Source organism: Colius striatus, chromosome 7 (genome assembly GCF_028858725.1).
Source record: "Colius striatus isolate bColStr4 chromosome 7, bColStr4.1.hap1, whole genome shotgun sequence".
In the NCBI taxonomy this organism is placed as follows: domain Eukaryota; kingdom Metazoa; phylum Chordata; class Aves; order Coliiformes; family Coliidae; genus Colius; species Colius striatus.
The window spans coordinates 4232168-4247201 of record NC_084765.1 but is presented as its reverse complement, the minus strand read 5'-3'; the positions used below and the strand labels follow the sequence as shown (position 1 = coordinate 4247201).

The 15034-nt window shown below is 36.4% G+C and overlaps 1 protein-coding gene across 1 annotated transcript in view; it reads right to left on the bottom strand.

Annotated features, from left to right (window-relative positions):
• Positions 1-15034, bottom strand: part of NELL1 (neural EGFL like 1) — a 281494-nt gene that overhangs the window by 182862 nt on the left and 83598 nt on the right. The window contains exon 12 of the mRNA XM_061999665.1: positions 6153-6281. Within this exon, the coding sequence (XP_061855649.1) occupies positions 6153-6281 (129 nt within the window). The remainder of the gene's footprint in view (positions 1-6152; positions 6282-15034) is intronic.

Below are 15034 nucleotides of genomic sequence, written 5' to 3'. Positions count from 1 at the left end.
ACCTCTGGAGGGGTTGTCCCAAAGAGAGGCTGGCTCTCCCATCCCTGCTCCTACCTACAACCCCTCCATTAATGCAGAAATACACTAATGCATCCCTGCCCTCAAATCTGGAAGGTGGTCACACAAAGAGATCTGGAGAGATGGTGAAGTACTTGGAGACAGACAGGGAATTAGATGAGTATTGTTTCATTTTCTATCAGAAATTATCATCCTATTTTGGGCAAATAACAAAAGGTAAAAAGCAAAGCTTTTAAAATGAGATACCTAATCATGTCCAATGCAATTCAGAAGAACACAATCCAAACAGGTAAGAGCATTTGTTGCAGAAGAAACAGCAATTCCAATCCCTCTCTGCGAACAAAAATCTCAGCCTCAGAGCAGGATTTTCATTGCCATTCTGAAGGGGCGAAGAGGTTTTTTCTTTAATAGTAATGATTGTAATCTATTCAAATGCAAGTTACTAACACAAGACCTGACAGTTGCAAGGCTGAATTTCTTTGGAGCCATAATTATTTATGACACTTTATTACAACAACTCCAGAACATATGGTTACCTTATTAGAAATTAAAATTTATTTTCATATAAATCTCAGCATGACATTGCACCAGAAGAGCTAAAGTTACTCCAGGGGATAACAGATAATTTTACTTTCCAGGGTTTGGTGGTTGGAATATGAATTTATAACTAATGCACTTGTAAATATAAAAGCAGTTTTGATAACACAAATAATGCATCTAGAGCCACGTTGGGCATAAACATCATTTTCCAATAAGCTCCTGAATCTTCTTAGTATAAAAATTTAAACATTTGGTTTGAAAACTTTCTTGTCCACTAGCAAGTATATAATCTCTGCCTTTGAACATGCATTTACTTGGCAAGGGGGAGGGTCTATTTTGTTCTTAATTCAGTCTCCTCCACCAGCAGCTCACAGCACAAAAAAACTGCATGCAGGCTCATTTCTTTAAGTCCATAAACCTTCAAATGTAAGAGACTGACAAGAGTTGCCTTTTGATCACGTTATAAAAGATGAATTTGAGGTCAAGTAATGGCCAAGATTACAAAGTGAAATAAAAAGGCCTTTTCTGTGAAAACAGTAGGCAGTACAAATGTATTACTTGCATTATATCACCAAGAGAAGGGACTTTTACTGATAAATAGGATTACATGTATCAGATGATGTTTAAACAGTAGGTTAACAAGTGGCTTTCCAAAAAACTGTGAACTTAAAAAAAGACAAGTTGGAATCAAGTCATATGTTTCTAAAGGGGTGGGGGGGAATGTCTTGTGGGGTTTAAGTCTCCACATGAGGACTTGGTTCCAACTGAAATGCTGTCATTTCAAAGCAGGTTGCATTTGGGGCACACATAATGAGCTTGACTAACATTTTAAGATTATTCTCCTTCCCTCCTCTTTGCTATAATTTCAGTATAAAGAAAAATTCAGTGCATTTGCAATTAGCATAGCCATTTGCCATCAATATTTGTCCCATTTTCTTCAAGTAATTTCATGAAGCATCCAGTATGTACAGTTATGCATATATGTATGCATATGAAGCACAGAATATAAGCTTATGATAGCATATGGTGAATAATAACTGCAAAGAATACAGACATCTTGGGAGGCAGGTTTCTTGAGAGTACAAACAGAAGGCTTATCATTAAAAGCTGACCCAGAAGTCAAGTCAATGGATACTGCCCAAAACCACAGTCATACATCACTGTCACACAGAAGGTTTATATGATACCACATAATGTTAATGTCACCTCCCAAGCCACAAGGCAGTGAAATTAGAGCAGCTGCAATGAAATCACTACAGAGGAGGAAGGGAAAATTCAATAAAACTCAACTTATTTTATACAGCAAGAAATACATCAGCTGTGGAAACTCGGTGGATTGCTGGTAGACATTTACTCTAAAGGCCATGAGTTTTGGGGTTTTTTTCAGTTTAAACTACTTGGGAAAGTTCTGCACATTAAACAACTATCTACATACAGGACGCAATGAGTTGAAGGATTTAACATTAGGGGTCAGCTTTATGAAGTGTTCTCATCTTCAGAACCATAACAGAAACCACATTGTACAATGAAAGATTTTCTTGTTCCTCTGTTTTGTAAAAGTAGTAAATTTTCATCTTTCATTTAAAAATGCTGACAGCAAGGTCTCCACATTTGGAACTAATTCATTAATCCTAAAAGGCTAATTTTCCCTGAGTTCTGTGACAATGGGAAACACTTTTTCCTCTGCATTTGGCAATAATTCTTTTCAAGATGACTCTCAGATACATATTTCCTACCTATCTTTCTGTCAAAAATTTCCTGGCTATCGTAAGTTCAAAGGAGAAGAAACAGGAAGCAGTAAAGATCATTGTATGTGTCTGGAGCACACTTAAAAAGTACAAGGAAATTAGACATGATTATGTATTTAACTAGCAGTAGGACTCTGAGGTTCCAAGCTTCTCTCTGAGGTTGAGAGCTTGAAAGTATTATGTAGGTAATTTAACCAATACACCTGTGTTGGAGAACAATATTTTTCTATAAATTTAAGATATGTAAGAATGCCATCTCTTGCTTTATGGGCTCAAATACTGAAACAACTAACTTGCAGAGGTCTAAATCAAAACACATAAAACACAAAAAACTCTACAAGCAAAGAAAAACAAAAAAGGAGGAGAAGAAATATTAGCCTTTGAATTTTATTGTCAAGGAAATTATATACAAAGCTTTATCTAGTCTGTCTTTAGAGGTCTTGGCCTGAAAACAGAGCTCCTAACCTGTACTGGAGATGTCTCTGACCCTAACCTCAACACCTGCCTGCAAGTCTCCTGGTGCTATGTGCAGTAGCACGCTGTTGGAGAAGGGCAATTGGATGCCTAACAAGAGACCAGAAGCTACAGGAGACCGCCACACAGTGGTATGGCACGTCAGGGAAACAGTTTGCCTGGTCTGTCCATGCTGTATGCTTAGGTCTGTGATCAGAGGCAAATGAGCACTCAGTTTTCTCCCGAGGCTTTCATTCATTTAAAAAATCTACAAGCCCAGTGAAATCATCATAACTCTTCCTTATGCTACAAAATGAGCAGGTTTTCTGAGTTTGGCTAATATTTCACAGCTTATGTGACATTTTTTGAAATGAGCAATAATTTGTTAACAGCAAATTAAGACAACATGTTGGGAGCACAGAAGGGAAAGAGTAACTTAGTCAAGTTCCTTCTGAATGAAAGAATGCTCTAGAAAAACTATGAGGTCAAAAAATAGTGAGAGTTTTCCCAGATATCAAGACATTTATTCAGAGGTAACAGCATTAAGGTGACCTTGAGGGTAAAGTCACATGAGGAAATCTACTATACTGCCTGAATTAAGGTCACAGAAATTTATTCTTCACAGAACTCCTTTCTCTATTAACCCATGAAACTTTACCAGTCAAGGAGAAAAGAAGAAAAAAAGTATGAGTTATTCTCAACACTACACTTGGCCTCAAAACTTGTGGACTTCTCCTTAAGGGCAAAGCAGACGCACCTGGATAACCTGTCCTAACCACTGCCTAACAGACTGCTTTTGCCAGAGAAAGTATTTGGGGTTTTTACACAGCTTGTTTACACTCTTCACATCAATAGCTAGAAGACATCCCAGAGACCATGTGTCATCCTACCTAGGTGATATAGGGAAAGCAAATTTTGCATATTTGCTGATGCCAATGCTCTGACAAAGGTTAGAAACTTGTTAGTTTTTTCACATGTGAACATGAGATATTAAAAGATGACACAAATACATGTCAAAAAAGCAAAGCAGACTCAAACACAATTCTTCAGAGATCTTGAAAAATCAAAATGATGCCATAAGATCCAGCAGGATAAAACTGTGAATCAGAGAGCAGAAATCATAGAATGGTAAAATCATAAGTAAGGTAAAATAACACCATACGTTGGAATTCACATGTATAAGTCTTTCACTGGAAGAGATGAGAAATCCAGAAAGCTCCAAGTTAATGATCTCTGAACTAAAGGTGTCACTTGCCAGCATGTCACACATATGAATTAGTTTAACCTTGCCACCTCAAAGGAAATAGTCATCTTAGTTGTCTTTTAAAACCTAAGAATGATGAAGACAAATTCAGAACTACAGTTGAGAATGACAGTTTCCATGCTTTCGCAGGTGTTTTGTGTGTTTACTACTTGTTGTTCAAGTGTTTTGCAGATTTATTTCTTACACAGTACAAACAGAAATACAAAACTCCACAAAAAAATCCACCCCATACTATACCAAGATCTTGCCAAATTACACCTTCAGATACATGCCTTTGACCTCATTTATTTAAATCACAGCTCCAGCACGCATTTGGGAACATTATACAGCCAACTATGAAATTATTCTATTTAGCAGATTAAGCACATAGATGAGAGAAATGTGGTTAGGGAAGCATAGAAAGAAATTTTGCAGAAAGCTGTTCTGAGGCATAAAAGAAAGCTCTTCATGGGCCTGAAAGGAGTCACCCTTTTGGCTAATCCATTTGTCAGTCTATAGTTCTTGTTAAAGGGCCTTCTCTAGTAAGAGCTGCTCTGCACCTAGTAAACTTTCTTAACATGCAGAAAGCCCATCTATCCCATGGTCTGAGGCAGCAAAAGCAGCTGTGTCTATTCTGTTGCCTTACATTTCATTCACATCAACAGAAGGCAGGGATTTGATTTGCCCTTCTTAAATTTAACACAACATAGGCCAAATACATTGTAACTCCTGCTAATTGCTTCAAAAAGCTCTTCCTTTCTTCACCACTCTCACTAATGCACCCACAACACCTCCGAAAGCATTTGACTCAAGATGTTTAAGTTTTCTCCATACAGAGGACAAAACTTATTACTTATTACTTATTTACTTCTAGGTAAATAAAAACACTGAACACTGATTTTATTTAAAACAGACAAAAAGAGCAAACATTGGATTATGTATCACAGATGATAAAGAGCATTACTGTCTCAGACAAGTCTTTTCAGTACATATAGAGAAGCTCTTCTTACTGTTTTTTGCACAACTACTTACCTTTAAAAAGAAAGGTATAAACTGTTTTCCCAGTCACTGAAAGTGCATATATGGGACCATTCAAGGTTTGTTCATAGAGAACTGACTAAACACCATAAGATTTAGAGTCGCCATTTACCGAATACCTTCATAAAGTGCTACTTAAAGCAGCCCTGCTCACTTACATCCACTAAAAAAAAACCTTTTTATGAAAGCAGGATCATTTCAATCCAGTCCATGCCTCCTTTTTTTCTTTTATCCCATCTTGCCACTCTTACAGTATATTTTAACAGCTTGTCAAAAACACCATCTCCCTTCCATCACCAGTACTAAAAAAAAGAAAAAGAACCTAGAGAAATATTTTACAAAGTAGTTCAAAAACTTCCTATAATGGCCAAAAGATTGAGTATTGCAGCCTGACACTCAAGGGCATCAAGAAAAAAAACCAAAACTACGCAAAGGTAGGAAGGAATGTGGTGTATGTTGCTTCATCAGTTTAATTTGTAGTAACATCATAGCTATGAATAACAGCAAGCTCTAGAAAACAGTAAGAAGCAAAAAGGAGAATAGTGGCCCATCACATTCATTCCTGTGATGGAATAATACATCAACAGAAGTACTTCAGCTACACTCTTCTAAGAAATAGGTCTCTCTTGTATCATAGGAAAACAATTTCAGTCAAGTACCTGTCCCACAGAAGTACTTCAGAAAGGACTGCAGATCCGTCATCTCTATAGTCAAGCCTCGGTACACCTTCACACTTACCTTTGTCACAAATGTCAGCAGAATTCTCACTTCCTAAATTAATTCATCTGACAAAGATGCTGTTCTCTAAAAATACATTTTAGGAGGTGGATGCTACTGTCTGAAAAGCAGTATTTAAACAATGTAATGACAGCATGACCACGGTGTACCAGATCCCAACTGCAACAATGAAGCTTGCCCCTACACAAACCCCTAGGTAATCTCAACAGTCCAGCACCAACTTGTAAACTTAAATCCATATTTATGAAGCCTCCTGTGGTATTCACCATCATGAAATTAAGCTTTGCAAAGAAATTAATTAATTGACTATTTATTTAATATTATGTTTCTAAGTAGGATTGTTAAAGAGACAAGTCTTTGAATATTTTGTTTACCTTCACAATACGCAGAGTCCCCTTGGACAGAAAGATAGCCAGTCTTGCATTCACAAGTAGCTTTTGTGTTCCAGTTTTTGCACTGTGAATTTTCACCACATTTGTGTCCCTCTGCACAGAAGTTATGGCCTGAAATACAGGGAACATGTAACCTAGTATTAAAACATGTTTATTTCAGATATTCAAGTTTAATTTTACATTGACTGAATTAGTCTGAAAAACTTGGGCACGTTACATTCCATAAATTCTCTCTAGAAACCTATCTGGTGCACACAGGCTTTTTGGATTCTTCCATCAGTTCATTCTCAGTAAAATCATTTTGTTCAAAAATGTATTTGTATGACTACTTTTAGTCAGAAGGAAGAACAAAGTTGAAAGCCATGGAAATACATTAGCCTTTTTAAGGAACCCGTGTAGGATAAAATGTCACCTTATCTCTGATGCCAAGAAGTGTAAAACTAACTAACAACAAAAGGATAATACAGTATAATATTAAAAAAGTCTTTCACAGTGCATAATCAATCCATCCAATCAATCCAATAATCAAGCATGAGTTTAAGAAGAGCAAAAATGAGATGCTGCTGCATTAGGAAACAAAACTACACCGGTAGTCAAAACAACACTGCCTTGTAATTCTGTCATCAAAAATATGCTGGATTGTTTCTACAGTTTGTAATCAATCCATGCAGCATGCTTTATAGGGGAGAATTTTTATTAATCTCTCCTTTTGCCTTGACACAAATTCTGAGTAGCTTCTTTGTGCAGTTTCTTTTATTCCATACAAACTCATCTCTACAAGCACGATGAACTTTCCTACTTTCATCTATAAAGACACAACTGGCTGAAGTTCTTTCTTATGCATTTTCAATATTTCTCAACCATGTGTCAAAATATCTCTTTGCTGGTCTAAAGTGAAAGTAATTGCAACTTTATCTCTTTAAAGGCACTCCATTGGAAGCACTGTAAGAGATAACTAAATACCTTACAGAATTTGACGAGTTTTTTTTCCCCACCATTGGAGGATTTTTAATGGATTTTTCTCTATTAGTATCAAATATCTATTTGCCTAAGACAAATAAAAAGCCATTTGGTTATTCTTCTTTTTCCTGAATTTACTCTCCTAGAGGAAGGGAAACCAGAATCCCAGACATATATTCCATTTGCACTTATAAGAATACAAGAACAGTTTCTGCCAATTCTTCTTGGTCATAAAGGAGGAAACTAAATGTTCTACTTCATCGACCCTAAACTTTCCTAACATCCCCTAAAGACAACTATGAAAAAGATGAGTTGGACTTTTAAGACCTAAATGCCAGATTCAGATCTTTGTTGGTGTCCCTTCCTTTGATGTTCTTTAGGAACCTCGGAAGGCTTTAGCTTATGCTAAATATAGTTTTCATCTACAATGAGAGCATTTTCACAGGGGTATATCCTGAAGCTGTTGCTTATTGAGGGGAGGGGGGTTATTTGTTTTTAAACATGTACTTAAGCTATCTACTAATTCAAAACTCTTTTTCCATTTAAGCACACTCCAGCTTTAAGAGTCTGAGCATCTAGCACTGGGCTGTGAGGTCATTTTTTCAAAAAGTGTAACACTTGTGAGCAAGGAGGACACTTTCTCAGTGTCAACATACAACACTTAACCTTCAGATTGACTTTATTAACAATCAATGTATCATCCTTGTGCTCATTTAGCCTGTTCTTTTATTGTAACCCAACTTGCAAAAAAGAACCAACTTCGTTAATGAAAACTGCAGATATCCCTTGTAGTCTTCATTCATTTCACAGTCCAGTAAAATCACTCAAGTATTCCAGATACAGCCTTGTCAAGACTCAGTACACTTTATACTGGTAAAAACCAGAGCACAGTTACACTGTCTTTTTGCTATTTATGCAATCACAGTAGTTGACTTCTCATTTTTACCTTTATCATTATAATCGAAACTGAACACTGGAACCCATCTCCTCAAACTTATCCATTCAGCATCTAATTTATACTCCCCAAGCAGGATTACTATTCTATCGGCATGATAGATACAATGCAAGAGAAGTTTTCTAACGTTTCCTTTGTTACTGTTTCCCCTAAGACTATGACACCCCTGTTAATTTCCTGTTTATTTACAACAATAATTCCCCTTTGAACTCATACACAGTACTTGTTTTATATTTTATTATTATTGGTAGCTACTACTACTCAGAACCAATGTAATTTATCAGTGGTTTAAACTAGGCACTATAAAAATACCACAATAATACCACCACTGTGGATTGTTACTCTTGTCTCAGGATAATTTATTTCTATTTTATCTATAAATATTTATACATCCTCTCATTCGTCATTTTAGTTACAATTAGTTCTTATATAGCTTTCTACACCAAAAAAATGCTTTGTTTCTAGACTCTTTATTTTAACTTGTGATTAGTTCATGGCAAATTTAACACAATTAGCCAAAGGAACAGCTTTTAAGTGTTAACTTTAACCACAAGTCCTAAGTCCCTGATCAACCACTTTCTCTAATAGCACTTCCTCCCAAGCTCGAGGTGCTGATTAGTTTACAGTATCACATCACGGGCCCATGATTTCTCCACTCTATTTGACACTTCTGAAATTCATCAGTAGATTACCCTATCCGTTTTTTACCACTACAGCTGTCACCTTCTTAAGAAAAAAAAACTTCTGGAGAGAACTGCATTGCTTTTGTTCCCTTGTTGTCAACTCAGAAAACGAACTGACTCCATTCAGAACTAGATAGTCATGCTTTTCAAGCTTTAAGGCTTTTAAAAGAACATGGAAGAAAAATCACTCCTGTTCTGTAACTGGCATAATTAGAAGCTCTAAAGAATTTTGCATTGTTCTCTTCTCATTAGGAATACACAATGATAGGACACTTACTACACCTCTAGATTGTCTTGGCATTTATTATTATAAAAGACCTGTGAAGCACTGTTTCCTAGCTTTTAAAAATGCTGACTAAAAGTGACTCAACTTCAATTTCCCACAGCATTTCATAAAATTTGTTCAGTGTCTAAGTGAAAAGTGGAAGGCATTCCTGTTAAGAGCATGCATGGTGCTACAACACTGTTACCAAGCTTTTACAAAACAAATGTCATTTAAAGCTTACTATCAGGAAAAAAAATATGTCCTTGATGGTAGAGAAAAGCAGATTCATTGTGCCTCTGTTCAGAGAAGGCATACCATTGATTGGATCACAGGCTTTTCCAAGTACTTTGCTTTTGCAATCAAGATGCATATTTAGCATTTCGGAAGAGCCAAGAGGTTCATACCAAGGACATGTTGTTCTTGTATTTCTTAGACCCTGGACTGCATTCTCCCCAGATGGGGTTTTTAAGTCAAGAAAGGGACAAAATGTTAACTACTCTATCTTAGTTCATATTAGGCCTGAGTTATTTTCCTGCTCCTCTGGCAAATAAAGGCCACCTCATATTTGGACTGTAATGTGAAGAAATAACTTAGCTGTGCTCTCACATTTAACAATCCTAATACAACATCTAACTTAAAATACTTTCATTCATTCTTACTCAGCAAAACAGTCAGGAATGCACACAGGGCCACCGGCTGAGATAACCATGCTTATATTCCTGGCTAAACAAGGAAGGATGTAAGCACCAACTTAAATACTAATCTACTCACGGCCAACCTATTCATGGGAGCAATTAACTTATCCCCCAAGCATGCAGAATATAAAAGAACGCAAACATCTAATTTTGATTAGTTCTTTGGTGTGACATGTATTACAGAGCTCCTTTAAAATACCTACAGAGATGGCAAAACCACCCATTAATACCATAGTAGGATCTCTCCATGTTAACCAGGGGTGCATGCATCCAGTTGTGCAGGTTAAAATAACTGAATTACTTTAGAATATTCAGTAAAGTCTTATCTGAGACAGGCTGCTCCTCTCTAAATATAAGAAATGGCTTAAAATAGAATCATCACATCTGAGCAAGCAGGCAATTGGAGAGGATTTGACAGAAGCACACAAAATCTTAAATAGTTCTGATAATATAAACTAATTTCAGGCCAACACAGATGACAAGGCAAGTGAGCATGAATTAAAATTACAGATAAACACATTCAGAACAGATGTCAGAAACTATTTTCCCCACACATACACACACAGAGTCATAAATGTGCACAACAGTCCTTCAAAGTCATTCAAGACATTCAAGATACAGTTAGATACTACCAACAGGGGAATTAAGTACTGAAGAGTGTGTTTAGATGTTTTGATGGGCCTGATGACCTCTGTTCCTTCCCCAAACATTTCTGATAACATTCCTCTCTTCCTTTATCCAAACTGATAAATATTAGCTTCAATTTTTCTTAAGAATGTATTTATATCTTTCCAGGTCTTTCTTCCGACTGTAGTACATTTATCAACAGTCATTATAAGACAATTATGAAAAAGATCAGACTTCATGCTAGCAGACCGAAAAGTAGCACTTCTGCAGCTTCAGGAACTCCACAGCTGGCTAAGGTTTAGTGATCCCAAGTCAGACTAGCTAAAATCAAACATTTATTCCCTTTTGAGACACTTGAATATTGCTTTTATTTATCCACATTTCCCAACACCTTCAGGTTCTGGTTCTCAGAACCAGCTTTGCCAGAGCAGCATGCTAAGCTATTTAGTACTGTCACACAGTTCTTTAAGTCCCTAACATATTTGGCAATTTGGCTTAAATATTGATTGAAGAATGCAAGAACTCATTCAAGACTACAACTGGAATCAATTTATCTTATACCCCTACCTCCTCCTGCTTTTCATTCTTTTTATAGGCAACATTAATATGCCTCTAATTTTTCTGAGGCTTTCCTTATAATATCTGTAATGTTTTCTGTACTACTTATGACATTCCTACCACTTCACTTCCAAAACTGTAAACCCCCTGTTCTTTTGCTGTTCAAGCTACCCTTCAGCAACTCTCACCTCACTATTTCAATTTCAGAGGCTTTCAAAAGGAACACTGATGGTGCTTCCATTAATAGCACCAGCCATGTTCAAAAGGTTCAAAGTAATTTCAACCGTAAAATCTTGCCTATTGTTACAATATAACCCCACAGTTAGAACACAGAGGTGTAAAGTAAATCTAGAGGACAACTCCTAGCAAGAGTCATAAATTTGCACTAGCGATTATGCCCTTTCATGATCTGAATCAGTTTTTAATGAGTCACGAGCAATGAAGCACTTGGAACAGCAGCTTTTACACCTTCACAGACTACCCAGAACTCAGTGGTCTGGCATAAAACAGCAACTTCATAAATTCTTTCAAGCTGCTGTATCAGTACAAACCTTATTACACACTGCTTATTTGTGTGCTTTAGAATAATGGTATTGCAGAGCCTAACAAGCTTATAAAGTTTCTTTTCTTTCCTCAAATACAGAGCTCTTTAAATCCTAAGTAAGCCCTTAATTATGTTTAGAAATAAACTAATTCCTGTTTATCAACTTCCATGAAACCCTAATAAATCTAAAACCTTGAAACAACTCATATCTCATAGACCTCACAGCAACAAATGAGAGTGAGTCCAAAAAAGCAAAACTGTTTCACAGCTAGATAGGGAGAAATGAGAAACGTGCTATCTGAATAGTCTTCTGATTCTCTAATTGAAAGAATAAAAACTTCCTTGAAACAAACAAAGTAATACAAACAAAGGTGGCAGACACCCCATTTTTAGATTTAAATGTTGTTCCCTGCCATAAAATGCACACTTCAGCTCATCAGTAGGATCCTCCCTTTCCAGCTATCCAGGATCAGCAGGCAATCTAAACCCACCAGCCAAACCATACCACAGGACAGCAAACAAAAATTACTTTCCAGAAACCAACCTACTTTATTATTTCCTCACAATCTCTCTTTTAAGGAGAACATGAATGAAGGTGTTAGGGCTGTTCAGGCTATTCTTACATACAAAAACTGTAAGCGTAACATCAAGATTTTCTCATGGAACTTAATTTGAATCACTCATTCAAAACAGAAAAAGTCTGGTCTTTCAAAATTATATAATGTCTTTGGCAAGGAGAAAAACAGCCAAAGGGAACAATAAAACACTTTTATGATGCTATTTTTCGTATTAGATTTGTCCCTGGACTGTAAAGAAGTAGCAGGCATGCTGTATGAAATATGTGTGCTTCTCAAAAAAGTAGTAAAAATATATCTTTTATTACACAATGATTCTTTGTGAAAATCTAAAATTAACTATAACTTCTGTAAGCCTAAAAAGAGAGTGTAATAATACCACATTGTCCTGCTGAAAAGTATGAAGTAGGCACAGAGTTTAAGCAGATATTTTTATTAAAGCACACAGATGAAGAGTAAAACTAGGTATGCTCTCTAGAACATTCACACATCTGATGAGGCCCATTTTTGTATTCAAGTACATCAAATCACATAAGCTGTCAGCAGAGTTCTTCCATACTACACCTGCCTTGCTGTACACCTTACACAATCATTTCACTGAAATCTATAAATTGGCTTTTAGCAATATATTAGCTTTTGCAATATACATGTAACAAATCTGAAGAAGAAAAGGTATTATTTGCTCTCTTTACTTTTCTAACCATTTACAAATAGTAACAACTATCTTGGAAGCCCACCAGCTGTTTACATTACAGTATTCAACTAAGCCCTTTGCTGACTCACAATTTCCATCACCATAAACACCTCATATTTACTTTTCTCCTCTCATATCCTATTTTACTTTAGGCACTTATCTATTACTCTGGTAGATATTGCAGAAATCCCTGAAGAGAGTACAGTCTCATACCACAGCATCATGAAGTTTCCATATTTCTCTGTGGTTTTTTTTCCTTCTGTTGATCCCCACATTTATCCTTTCATTAAATGTAAATTCCTTTGCTGCAGCTAGAAAATAACAGGCTGCAAACCTCCTGCCCTTGGCCCAATTCCACAAAGGTATTCTATAATTCTACCAAACAGGAAATTCAGCAAAAGTTTTCTGGTTCCACAACTAGATACTGAAGAAAACAGTATCAAATACAAAACAGAATCTACCAGTCACTAGTATGCACTGAGGAAGTTTACATCGAATTATTCTTCTCATTTAATATTACTATCAAATGCTTCCTAAACATCCTGCTGACTAAAGGCCTAGTCATGGGCTAATGCAAAGAATTATCTGTATCATTATGCATATAATGTGATATTTGCACATAATACATGGGGTCTTCCAACAAATGCTGATTACTCAGCACTATATTTACTACAGCATTTCTTTCTCACTAGTTTTGCTTGGATAATAAAAGCTGAATATATTCTCCGAAAGAGGTCATTACTGCTAAACAAAGAAAGACTCTATTGTTTTCCAGTAAGACATGTTGGCACAAGGCAGCACCAGAAGCTATGGCCTGCTTGCCATATCAGAGAGTATTTTTAACACTAGCACTCTATATATAATAACATTATATACTTCAGGCTGTGTGCAAAAGTGTCAAGTAGCATATATTTTACTTCAAGACATAAAAAGCAATTTAGGAGTGCTAACTTCAATTTATGTCTTTGTCAAGTTGACAAAATTAATCACATCTTCAGGCATAATTTTCAAAAGACTTTTAAAAAGCAAAAATGAAATACAAGAGGAGGTGGTACAGTTTTAGCAGTTAGCTCAAGTGGAAGTTTAATGTCTCAATTTGAAAGCACCATGTATTAGAATTCATAGGAAGTGCAAGTACAATTCCTTGCTTAGCTTCTGCAGACCATCACCTAAGTATACATATTCATGCTATTTTATAAATAATAAAACCGGTTTGGGGATGAATATCTAAAAATAGTATCTATCATTAACAATAATACAGATCTGCATAATTACAGAACTTATGTTTCATCAGCTTCGAAGCTTTCAGATTTCTAAGGCTTGTAAGTAATGAAGATCATTTTTTCAGTACTGTACTACATCAAACTGGGCCATCTGTTAAGAAGTATCATTAAGACAGCAAATCCTCTGAGGGACAAAGCAGCAACATTTACTGCTTGCTTAAATAGTTATGGATGTTTCTAGAAACTGTTTGAAAAATTTTATGTGTATATTCTTGAACCAAGATCCAGTAAGTAGTCTCAAATGTGATGGCCCCTGCAACCACATGCATGTGCTGGCAAGTTCAAGGCCTTAGTAAATATTTAACTACGCATATTAAGTAATACTCGCTGGCTAAGGAAGAGCTTCAGAGCCCCTCCATTGGCATCTACAATGACACTGGAGAAATTTATACACCAGCAAGACAAGTAGTCCTGCAGGTCCCAGGAACCATTTAATGCTGGAAGCTTGTAACACTCATTTGGTACAACTGTCACTTTAAATTTCTGAGGTGCATCACTAGAGGCTGACACACAGATCCTGCTCTGAGATACCAGGCTCCTGTTAATATCAGCTACGACTCAGTACCAAGGGGACAGCCAGGAACAGAAGAACAACACATATATATACAGAGAATGCTTATTCTAACACTTTATGAAGAAAGTCTGTTACAGTTCTCCAGCCCTGTGATACCTGCGTTTTCCTCATCTAAGGGGATTTCGTCAATTAACATTCCAGCTATGCCTTTTCAGCCTGGTCCAGTATGCAACCAGGATTCAACAGGGCTGAAAGGGAACAAGCAACAGGAACCTCCATCTCAACACCCCATTTCATCAAGGAAAAATAAGGCTCTGGGTTCTAAGGTTATTTTCTCATTTTTATCCTGTAATTGTTCAGTTTAATTCAGAAATGAGCTCTGAGAGCACCGAGATCTACATCAACCTCCAAATACTGGAATCCTAACATTATTATTGTAATTTTTACATAGAGAGCTTAAATATCCTTTTCCAAAACCATGTACATTCAGTGTAGCTGCAAGCTTCACCAA